The sequence below is a fragment of the Rhodotorula toruloides genome (assembly GCF_000320785.1).
Source record: "Rhodotorula toruloides NP11 unplaced genomic scaffold Scaffold2, whole genome shotgun sequence".
NCBI classification, from domain to species: domain Eukaryota; kingdom Fungi; phylum Basidiomycota; class Microbotryomycetes; order Sporidiobolales; family Sporidiobolaceae; genus Rhodotorula; species Rhodotorula toruloides.
The window spans coordinates 805,466-816,463 of NW_015622962.1; the positions used below are offsets into that span (position 1 = coordinate 805,466).

At 62.1% G+C, this 10,998-nt stretch overlaps 4 protein-coding genes across 4 annotated transcripts; 2 read left to right on the top strand and 2 right to left on the bottom strand.

Moving 5' to 3' along the window:
- Positions 1-314: 314 nt before the first annotated feature.
- Positions 315-2,519, top strand: RHTO_03002 (uncharacterized protein; the record flags this gene model as incomplete). Its single annotated transcript, XM_016416674.1, has 1 exon — positions 315-2,519. One exon carries the CDS (start codon positions 315-317, stop codon positions 2,517-2,519), a length of 2,205 nt encoding a protein of 734 aa, XP_016276393.1.
- Positions 2,520-2,772: 253 nt separating this feature from the next.
- On the bottom strand, positions 2,773-4,429 carry RHTO_03003 (uncharacterized protein; the record flags this gene model as incomplete). Its single annotated transcript, XM_016416675.1, has 4 exons — positions 2,773-3,447; positions 3,509-4,152; positions 4,209-4,316; positions 4,381-4,429. The coding sequence occupies 4 exons, from the start codon at positions 4,427-4,429 to the stop codon at positions 2,773-2,775; spliced, it is 1,476 nt and encodes a 491-aa protein (XP_016276394.1).
- A 539-nt stretch (positions 4,430-4,968) lies between these two features.
- On the bottom strand, positions 4,969-8,813 carry RHTO_03004 (chromatin assembly factor 1 subunit A; the record flags this gene model as incomplete). Its single annotated transcript, XM_016416676.1, has 14 exons — positions 4,969-4,998; positions 5,058-5,485; positions 5,544-6,047; positions 6,128-6,346; positions 6,408-6,569; positions 6,624-6,705; positions 6,772-6,921; positions 7,007-7,267; positions 7,376-7,614; positions 7,696-7,823; positions 7,905-8,019; positions 8,107-8,289; positions 8,414-8,680; positions 8,786-8,813. 14 exons carry the CDS (start codon positions 8,811-8,813, stop codon positions 4,969-4,971), a joined length of 2,796 nt encoding a protein of 931 aa, XP_016276395.1.
- An 84-nt stretch (positions 8,814-8,897) lies between these two features.
- RHTO_03005 (replication factor C subunit 2) lies at positions 8,898-10,693 on the top strand (the record flags this gene model as incomplete). The annotated part of the gene is made up of 8 exons (XM_016416677.1): positions 8,898-9,108; positions 9,232-9,256; positions 9,331-9,409; positions 9,470-9,669; positions 9,730-9,873; positions 9,952-10,072; positions 10,158-10,469; positions 10,529-10,693. 8 exons carry the CDS (start codon positions 8,898-8,900, stop codon positions 10,691-10,693), a joined length of 1,257 nt encoding a protein of 418 aa, XP_016276396.1.
- Between the last annotated feature and the right edge of the window lie 305 nt (positions 10,694-10,998).

The following is a 10,998-nucleotide window of genomic DNA, read 5'->3' on the forward strand; positions in this document are numbered from 1 at the left end:
ACGCCCGCCGCGGATCCACCGAAAGCTCGCCCGGTTGCGCGACCCCTTATGAGCCCGTTCCCTGTTCGTAAGCGCTTCTCCAAGCGTGTGTTGAGGCGAGAAAGCCATTCCGAGCGCTTCGAGCTGATGAAGTTGGCGAGTGACGGGGACGCCTCCTGCGGGCGCGGGAGTCGTCGTGCATGCTTCGTGACGGTCGTGAAGCCCAGTAATGGCAGAACGAAGTAGCCCGGAGCGGTGTGGGCGGGATGAGCGCGAGATGTCCTCGCCAGAAAGTCCAAGTTGCTCCTCGACCACGACTTGCTCGCCTCGTCGGCATGAACCGCTCGCTGAGGACGTGGCTGAGATGCTTCACACCGCTCGAGTCCCGTACAGCACCACCGGTCTTCCCCGCACTCTCCCGCGCCCCCGTCCGCCTCTTCCACACTGCCGCACCTGATCCTCCCCTCGAACTGCTGCCCACTCCCCCGCCAGCGTCCATTGCGCCCAGCAAAAGACGGAGGACACAGCCAGTCGTCCGCCTCCCCTTCCCGCCTACCCCGCGAGTCGACAGATGGTCCGCCACCAAGGCCATCGCGACAGTGCTGCAGGAAGCGCTCGCAACGGGGAGGGAACAGATTGCGCTGGAGCAATTCCAGGCGTTGATCAGGCGCGAAGGGACGGAGAGGCTGTCGGCGGAAGAAGTGGAGGGCTTCGTCTGGCTCTTCGTGCAGTACCGCCAGCCTGAGCTCGCGAGGACGGCGACGGCTGCGATGGAGGCGGCAGGCTATCCTGTCTCAACGAGGCTTGCGGGCAAGCTCCTGCGCAATTTCAAGAACAGGGTCATCGTCGACCTTGATGCCCTCGCAGCAATGCTGAGTTGGCTGTCGCATGCGATGGTGCGGGAGAAGGGCGAGGGAGGTCTGGTGGACGTCGAACTCGTCGACACCGTCCTGGACATGCTCAAGCGACTGGGCAAGACGGACTGGCTCCTGGAGGTCTTTCGGGCGTACCGCGATTGCCTCGACCCGGACGACATCGGTTCGCCTCGACTTTGGCAACTCGCCATCTCCGCCCACACGGCTGACGGCGATGAAGCAGCTGCTCGCGCCCTCTTCGACAGGTGGCGACGCCTCGATCAGCAGCGACGGCAGCGGCTCGCGACAGCCGAGACCCCGTCCGACGAGATCAAGGCCGAATTGCACTCTCCACCTCCCGAACAGCCCTACCTCGCCATGCTCGACTTCTATGCCGCGCATGGCCGAGGTCAGTCGTCGACGAGCGACCCGGCGTACCGCTTCGTCTCCCTGTGCACCAAGGACGGTCTTGCGCCGTCCACCAAGTTCCTCCACTCGCTCCTCCGCCTCGAGATGATGCGGCACCGATGGACGTCGTTCTGGGGCATCTGGAAGGCGTTCGACGAGCTGGGCGTCCAGCGGAACCACCTCACGTATTCGCTCGGCGCGAGGGCGAGTCTCTGGCGCCTCACGACGAAGCGGCGTCCGGAACCACAGTCTCGTTACAGCCCGCTGCACGACGTTGTTTCGTTCGGGTATACGCAAGTTGTCCCGCCGGACATGCGCCAGTTCCTCCGCACCGTCCTCTCCCTCCGCCTCGATGCGACCGGACACCGACCGCATCGCCGCCTTTCGACGAAGGAAAACGAGATCGTCACTGTCGACCTGCTCAACAAGCTCCTCGACTATTTCGTCAAGGACAACGACTGGCCGGCCGCAGCTATCGTCCTCGAGACGTTCAAGGTCCACCGGTTCGAGCCGAACCCTCACACGCATGCCGTCGTTGTCTGCGGCATCGTCAAGCAGTGGCAGCGCCGCCGACTCGACCACAAGCTCGACGGCTTGCTCGGCTCCGTCTCGGCTTTCGACGGTCCAGAGGCGGCGAACAGCAGGCGGTCTTGGCTCATCAGTCCGGCGACGACCGTTGACGCGGTTGCCAAGATTCTCGAGCTGCGCAAGATGCGTGTCTCGCTCTGGACGAAGCGCGATCCGTCGGAGTATGTCGAGGAGGACGACTCGGCGACGATCACGGTCGAGTACGTCCCGACCACGCCGACGCAGTCGCAGGCTGAGATCGAGGCGGAAGAGCGGAAGGACGAGCGTCGGAGGAAGAAGACGCAGTGGATGATTAGTCGCGAGTTGCGCGAGACGGGCTATCTCATGGAGCTGCTCAGGCGGTGCGAGGGGTCGAGCGAGGAGGACTGGAGGGCGTTGTTGGCTGAGACGAGGAAGGAGGTTCTTCCCACGCCAATCAAGCCGTCCAGCGCAGCTTTGCCGTCCGGTGGCGAGCCCGACAACGCCCACCCGACCTGGAGCAAGGGGAAGCGGTACTGGACGGCGGTCCGACTTGCGAAGCGGAGGACGGAAGCGAAGGAGCGGGCGCAGGAAGCGACGCCGACGGTCTCGACGCAGGAGCGGATCAGGCTGGAGCGTGAGAAGAGGCAGGCGCGGTGGCTCGCGAGGCAGGCTCGTCGTGCGAAGGAGCGAAGCATGGAGGACCAGGTGGAAGAACGACCTGTAGCATAGCTCTCGACCTGCCTCGCACTCATAGCCGCAATGGTAGTCTCGTCACTCAATTCGCCTTGCGTCGTTAAGCGGCACTTGCAGCGGAGTGTACACGAGATATGAATTCTACGACAGGGATTCTCAGGAATCTAGGACGGCACTGCAAAGACATGATACGGATGGAGAGGTCTATGTACAGTGAGCATGTCTGTCGGACAGACAGGATCGTCAGTAGGTGAAGCGAGAGGAAGAGGAGCGAGAACGTACTCGTCTCTCACGCCCTCGACGGCTTCATCGCCTTGGCAAGCTTCATCAACGACCACTCGCCCTCATCCTCGCACCCCTTCGCAGCGCACTTGGCAAAGTGCGTATAGATGCGCGCAGGGCGCCGCTTCTCGCCCTCCGTCTCGCCATCGTACCTCGCTGTCCATCCTCCGCTTCCGGGATAGCCAGCGTGCGAGTTGCGGCACTCTTGAACGCGCCACCAGTCGACGCTGCCGATTGGGTGCGAGGGCGAGACGACGATGTCGCCCGGGAGGAAGTGGAGGAAAGTGTAAGTTGGCTGCGAGGAAGGGTTCTTGACGGGCGAGGCCGGGAAGATGTTCGGTCCCGCAGGGGTGAAGGCGAGCGTCCAAGCTGCGCGGCAGGCGCTGTAGAAGGTGTAGACAGAGCAGAGCTCGCAGTCTTGGCGGAAGGAGGCGGAGGTGTAGGGCTCGCTGAAGAGGACGGCGCGTGCGATAGGCGAGGTCGGGAGCATCGCGGCCTGGTCGAGGTAAAGACGTGTGACGGGAGACTCGTCCCCTTTCGCAAGCGGGAGAGTGAGGACGGCGAAGATGTGCTCGGCGTTCTTGACGACGAGGAGGGAGTCGTCGGCCTTGAGAGTCCTCGTCGTTCTACCGCGCTTCGTTGAGCCCATGCGCTGGCCAAATGGCTTGAGCTGAGGCGAGGCCTGGAGAAGAAGCTTGAGGTCAGCGAAGAAGCTCGGGAGACAAGACCGCCTTCTCACGCACCAGAAGGCTCGAAGCGACGCTAGGCGACCTGTAACGGGACGAGCCGATAGGGTCGAACCTCAGCGTCGGGATGTCTTGCTGAGCCGGCGCCGGACTCTTGGCCTTGCCGAAGCTGGCGTCGACGGACGCGGCGAGAGGCGAGTTGAGGAGACCCGAAAACGGCTCGTCGAGGCTGAAGGAGGTCGACGTCGAGAAGGAGCGGTTTGAATCGGTCTGCGGAGTGCCCCAGGCGCCGAGGTTGGTGAAGTCCTCGAAAAGCGGCGAGTAGCCTATCGAAGCTGGTGAGGACGACCAGAGGGAGGCGGGCGGAACAGAGCCCGCGGGGTGTGAGACGCTCGTCGCAAGCGACAGCGTCGACGAGTTGACGGTGTGGAAGGGCTCGGCCGCGGATCCCTCGACGTTGCCCCAAAGCAGCGACGGAGGAAGGGAAGCGAGGGGGATGTCCTCGAGGGTCGAGATCGAAGCAGCCTCAGTCTCGAGAGGAGTAGGGCCGAAGGGAGGGCTCAAGTCGACGTTCGGCAAGCCTTCGTCGAGGTTGCCGCAGATCAAATCGGGAGACATGGTGAAGTCGAGAGGTGCGGAAGGTGTCGAGGCCGCCATCTCGGCCTGCAAGCGCGGAAGCAGAGTCGGGTCGGCTTGCATGGCTGTAAAAGGACAAGTTAGACCTCGTCTATCCGGGCTAGTCAGGGAAAGTGCGCACCCTGAGCGACCTGGTCGACGAATTCAAAGTACTCGCCGCGCAAGGCGGTCTGGCGCTGGTTCAACTGAATGTTCTCCTCGTTGAGCCTATGGAGGCGTTCGAGGAGTTCTGTATGCACGTTCGAATGTCCATCAGCACGTTCATCCCGCAGAGAGGAGGGAAGGAAGCGAACGAGCCGGGGTTATTGCGTTCGCATTGTTGCTCGTAAGGGCCGTAGACATGCGCAGGTGGACGTGGACACTGTGAAGAGCAGCAGGGAGGAAGAAGAGAGAGAAAGAGCGACTCCCGCCGAGGGCGAGTGACGGTCGTCGGGAGCAGCGGGTCGAACAAGAGCGGAACGATTTGACGAGCGTATCGCCAAGAAGCGGCGATAAACTCGGGCACTGCACCGCCGCACGGCAAGCCAGCTGACATCGCCCGAACTTGCTAAGTTGAGGAACGGCGAGCGAGCGGCAGGAAGCGGAGTCGCTCAGATTGGTGCAGCGTGAGATGCCGGCTTGTCGCGGTGTGTCGGGCGAAATACTCGCACAGCCAGAATCGGGCGGGAAAGAAGCGTTCGGCAGAAGCGCTCGAAGTGCTGGGAGGGCAACAGGCAACTCACGAGACTCGCAGGTCGTCCGCCGACGGATCCTCGTGAAAGAGAGGCAGTACAGCGCAAGTACAAAGCGGGAAGGACTCTACTAATGACGCAATGGACAGGGTATGCAAAGCGGGCAAATGCGGGAATGGGTGAAGCCAGGAGGAGAGAGGCGCCTGCTCCTCAGGCGCTGCTACTGATGCCGTACTGGGCCTGCAGTGAGGAGAAGTCAGTGATTGACTGTAGCGGCGGAAAGAAGGCGCAGGACGCACGAGGAGAGCGGCGTCGACAATGTTGGCGCCCTTGACCTTCTTGACGTCGAGCTCCTTCAGCTTGGCCTCGACCGTGTTCTTCTTGATAGGCGTGTTCTGCTCCTTCATCAAGCTGACAAACTCGTCGAGGAGGACCGGCCTCGTCTTGGTCGAGCCGTGGACGTGGCGAAGGAAGGCGGCGACCTGGTCTTCGGGGAACGGCTGCTTCGGACCCGCGCGCTTCGCCTTGAGCGTGTTGACCGTGCCGTTCGCGAGCGACGACGGGGCGACGATACCGACCTTGTCGGAGGGAACGGCGGCGGCAACAGCGCCGATGGCGACGTTCTCCTTGCCCTTCGAGGCGGACGAGGTAGCAGTCGCAGCGTGCACTGCCGGGATGATCCTCGGCTTCGAGACGAACGTGAACGGGTTGAGGCCGAACGAGGCGTCTGCGTAGAGCGAAACCGTGAGCGAGAGCCCAAAAAGAGGAGAACGAATGGGACGCACCGTTGAGGAAGTGAATCCTCATCGACTTGAACACCGGTTCCGCGACAGTGTCCACGTCCTCCTGCCAGATAAGGCCCTTGACGAGCGGGAGGATCGGTCCATCGAGGCCCTTCCTCTTCCTACGCTCCTTCTCAGCCTTCCTCTTCTTCGCCTCGCGCTCCTTCTCCGCCTGCGGGTCAGACATGACCACCACATCGTCATCCTCCTCACCAGGCAAGCGGCCTCCGTTCTCCGCAGCCTGCATGACCATATCGCCATCCGCGTCGTATCCCTCCTCGTACTCGATCTCGTCGTCCTCAGCAAGCCACGAATCCGCGTCACTGTTCTCGCCCGCCTCGCCATCGACGTCGTCTTCGCCGCCGTCCGAACCGATGTCTTCGGCGTCGGGGTCGTCAGGCTCTTCCTCCCACTCGGCCTCCGAGTCAACGTCGTAGTTGAGGTGGAAGGTCTCGCGGCCGAGCGGATTGCGAGCGCCGACCATCACCGACGTCTTAGTCCAGGTTCCTGCGCAGCGCAACTCGGACCGATCAGCACTTCGTCCTCCCGCGAGCTCGACAACGCAGAGCGAAGAAGCGCAGACCCACCAACATATCCCGGCCTCAAGTCCTCATGGAACTTGAGCAACTTGACCTTGATCTTCAACCTGTCGTTCAACAGATCATACAACTCGCTCGTGTCCTGCGTCGTGAGCGAAGCGTCGTTGATCTTCTGCACGGTATCGCGGACGATGTAGGGCGGCGAGGGGTAGAGGTTGTGCGTGTGGCTGCGGTAGCGGTGGGAGGTCGTCAGGGGAGCGAGGGCGGCTGCGGGACGACCGGATGTCAGGCTCAAGCGAAGGAGGAGGAAGGACAAAGCGAGACGCACCGTCCTTCGTCAACTCGGGCATGCTGTTGATCTTGACGTCGACCTTCTTGCCGTCGTGCAGGAAGCGGTTGACGGGCGCAACGGTGACGCGGTCGCGGACGGTGAAGGGGTGGAAGACACGGTCGAAGTCGCACGTCGAGGAGAACTTGGCCGGCGACGACGCTGTGTGTGTGAGGTGTCAGACGGTAACAACGGGAGCGAGCAGGCGCGACGCACAAGGACCAGCTTCGACAGGCGCAGGCGACGCCGACTTCTTGACGAAGAAGCTTGTGAACATGCTCTTTTGCTTCTTGGCAACCTGCGCAGTCGACGACACAGGTCAATACCCGCTGTCCGGCATCGTTGCGAGCACGAAGCGACTCACATCAGCCTTCTTCTTCTCCTCGGCCTCCTTCTCCGCCTTGATGCGAGCCTTCTCGTCCTCCTTCTCCGCCTTTGCGGCACGCTTCTCCTCGCGCTCCTTGCGCTTCGCCTCCTTCTCGGCCTCCTTCTCAGCCTTTACGCGGGCCTTCTCCTGTCGACAATTCCGAGGTCGAACCGACACCAAAGCTGTCAGTAATGCTTCGCAATGCCGGTTGGGCGGACAAACTCGAACGCACCTCGCGCTCCTTGATCTCCTCCTCCGTCAGCACCTTCTCCTTCTTCGGCTTCTTCTCCTTGACCGGCTTCTTCTCCTTCGCGCCGCCCTTCTTCTCCTTCTCCTCTCCCTCGTCGTCAGCGTCCGGAGCCTTGGCCTTGCCCTTCCCATTGCTCTTGGCGGTCGACGAGCTTGCCTTCGAGGAGGAGGAGGTGCCAAGGAGGAGAGCGTGTTGTTCTGCTTCTGGGAGGGCGAGGAAAAGCGAGAGGCAGGTCGACTTGATCTGCGAGAGACAACGGCGATGGTCAGCTTGCCTTGTACGCGCACCTGAACGTCACCGCGAACCGCAAGTCGAAATGCGCAGCAGACGAGCGCGGTTGACGAAGCTCACCTCCTCCCGCTCAGCCTTCCGTTTCTCCCACTTCCCCTTCATCTCCTGCACCCACATCTCCTCGTCCTCGACCTCCCAAACCCAATGCTGCAGGAGCGAAGGAACCTCGGAAAGCTCGGCTCCTTCGGCGTCTTTCGGAAGGGTGTAGTCGGAGGGAAGGGAGGAGAGGGAGAGGCCGTAGTTCATGCGGGTCGCAAGGGTGGAAATGAGGGTCTTGAGAGGGGCCACGGGGATGCGTTCTGTACATCAGCCCAAACTCGTCGATCAGTATACCTGTCGTAGAGGACGAGATGCAGAATGAGCATGGCCGGGCGACGTACCGGCTACTCCAGCCTCGTCCAGCTCGTTCCCGTCCTGCGAGTCCTCCGCCGTGGCCGTCAGGTGCGTAAAGATCCACTTCTTCAGATCGGCCTTAATCTTCAAAGCGAGACTGCCGAGAGTCTTGTCGCTGTACGAACAGCCACACGGTCGAGCGTCAGCGAAGCGGTTTCGAAGCGATCAAGACGCAGGAGTGGACGTCAGGACGCACGATTCGTGGATCAGCTTGGCGATGAACGGATGGTGTTCCTCGGGATAGTCGGAGAGCGTGTTCGACTTATCGTCGCGGAAGAGCTTGCATGCGTAGTCGATAAAGTCGGCTCGATCTGTACGTTACCAGCAGCACGTCAGTCAGCCATTGACGCGGACCGTGACCGGACGACCGAGATCAAGACGGGCGCGCTCTTACGTACCACGCAGGAAACTCGCCATGCTCTGGACGTCGATCGGCTTCTGCTTCACGACGAACTTGTTGCCCTTGAGCACGACGAGCTTCTTGTCGTCGTCGTCGGCCTTCTTCGACGTTGAGGACGACGCCTTTGCGGACTTGGACGTCGAGGGTTTCGACTTCTTGGCGGAGGGAGCAGAGGAGGAGGCTGCGATGCAACGCCAGACGGGTCAATTCGACGCGCAGCTGCCTCAAGTGTGGGTCTAGGGTCGCGAAACACGCTCTGCAGCGCATTTCGACCCCCAAACACCCTTCGAAGCGGACGAACGTACCTTCGCTCTTCCTCTTAGTCCCCTTTCCCGCGTCCTTCTCCTTTCCCTTGCCCGTCTTGCCCTTCGTCTCCTTAACCTCGCCCATCTCCGCGTCGCTGCTGTCATCCAGCGTAAGCACCTCCCCCTCCGCCTTCGAGCCCGACGCCTTCGAAGGAGTCGTCGCGTCGTCCACGTCCATCTTTGCCTCTGTCGCGTTCGAGACGCGTTCGGCTGTTGTTGCTGCGGTTGACTGGGAGGACGAGAGCGGCGAAGAGGAGGAAGCGGTGTCTGTGAGCGAAAGGGGAGAGTTGTCAGTGGGGACGCGTCGAGACGAGACGAGGCGAGAGTGTGAGGGCGTGGGAGCAACGCTGGCTGCGAGGACTGGTTACGCACGTTTGTCTGGAGTGGACGGTGCAGTCATCCTGCTCCTACGAGCGTGTGAGGGTGGTCTGTAAGAAGTCGAGAGGAGGACGCGACTGGTTTGGCCGGAACGACCTCTGGCAAAATGGCTTCCAAGCCTGCCAACGCTTTCGCCGCGCTCTTTGCGGGTGCCAAAGCCAAGCAAAGCGCGTCCAGCAAGGCCGCAGCGGCTCCGGACGATGCGGTGGACGACGACGACGAGTTGCCGATGGGCGACGACGCGACGACCAAGCCCAAGACGCCCGTGTTCAAGGGTTCGGGACTGGGAGCGGGTCCGCGACACTTTGTTGACCCTGGTGCGTCCTGCGCTGGCCCGTCCGAGCGTGTGTAGCGAGCTGACACTCCTCCTCGACTTGCTCCCACTGATGACGCTTTTGCTCCTGCTACGCCTGCTCGTTCGGCTGTCTGACTGCTCGCAGCGAACCAGCCATGGGTCGAGAAGTAGTGCGTCTGCTCCGTTCGACCCCTACGCGAGTTGCGACACCAACTCACCTCCTCCCCACTCGCCTCGCTTGCAGCCGTCCCAAGAACCTCGGCGAAGTCTCCGCGCAGGACCACACCGTCCAAGTCCTCCAGAAGACGCTCGGGTCCAGCAACGTGCGTCCCTGCCACTGCCTCGCCGCGAGGCGTGCTGACACCTTCATCCGTCCTCGACAGCTCCCTCACATGCTCTTCTACGGCCCTCCCGGGACAGGCAAGACCTCGACCATCCTCGCTTTGTGCAAACAGCTCTTCGGTCCGCAACTGTACCGCTCGCGCGTGCTCGAGCTCAACGCGTCGGACGAGCGTGGAATTTCGGTCGTGAGGGAGAAGATCAAGAACTTTGCCAAGACGACTGTGACGACGAACCATGACCCGTGCGTTTGCTCTGCTACACTCAAGCACGAGTCACGGACTGACGGAGGGTCTGCTCGCAGGACTTACCCCGCCCCGCCGTTCAAGATCATCATCCTCGACGAGGCAGACTCGATGACTCAGGACGCGCAGTCTGCCCTTCGCCGCATCATGGAGAACCACTCGAAGATCACGAGGTTCTGCTTGATCTGCAACTACGTGACTCGGTGCGTCCACTACCTTCTCATCCGCTCTCCGCCCTGCCCCGAGAGCGAGAGCTGATGAGTCGCATGGCGGTGGCACAGCATCATCGAGCCTATCGCGTCGAGGTGCAGCAAGTTCCGCTTCAAGCCTCTCGACACGGGCTCAACCGGGATGCGCCTCAAGGAGATCTGCCTCGCCGAGAAGGTCGACTGTCCCGAAGATGTGCGTCACGGCGTTTTCCTTCGCTCGCAGTCTGTTGTCCGACATGGAATAGAGACTGATCGGGATAGACCACGCGCTCGCACAGGCACTCAACGCGCTGATTCGCACCTCGGACGGCGACTTGCGCCGCGCGATCACGTACCTCCAATCCGCCTCTCGCCTCGCGTCCGCGACAAAAGAGCCCATCACCGCCGTGACAGTGCAAGAGATTGGCGGAGTCGTACCGGACGGGGTGATGCGGACTCTGGGACGGGCGTTGGGCGTGAGGGACGAGGAGGCAGAGGACGGGGACGTCGAGATGGGTGAGGCGAAGGGGGTGGGCAGGTTTGAGAGGGTCAGGATGGCGGTGGAGAAGGTGACGAGGGAGGGGTACTCGGCTGTTCAGGTGCTCTCGCAGGTGTGTCTTGGACTGCGCTCTCTCCTCACCTCGGTACTGACGGTCTTTCGTTCGGCTAGCTCCACGACCTGATCATCCTCGACCCGCTCGTCTCTCCTCGCGCCAAGGCGGCCGTCGCGCTCGACCTGGGCCAGGCGGACAAGGCGCTGACGGACGGTGCGGACGAGGAGTTGCAGCTGCTCAACTGCTGTGCGCGGATCGAGCGTGCAGTCCGGCGTGGGTGATGTCTCTCTGTCGCATGTGCTCGTTTGTTGTAACACAGTACGCCCCTTCTGCACTAGAAGGACTCGAGGGAGAGAGGGGGAACGTGGTCGTCGTCGCCACCTCTCCTGCGAGCGGTCCATGCTTTCGACGCACCACTCGCTTCGGCCCCGGACTGACGACGGAGCCAGACAAGCTCTCGGACTACTGCACACGAGCACGCTGCTGGACTTTGGCTCGAGCGCGCGCATCGAACCCACCCGCGACACACACCCACCTCGCCAGCCACTCTCTCTCATCGCTCGCTCAGCTTGTTGGACGACGGGCG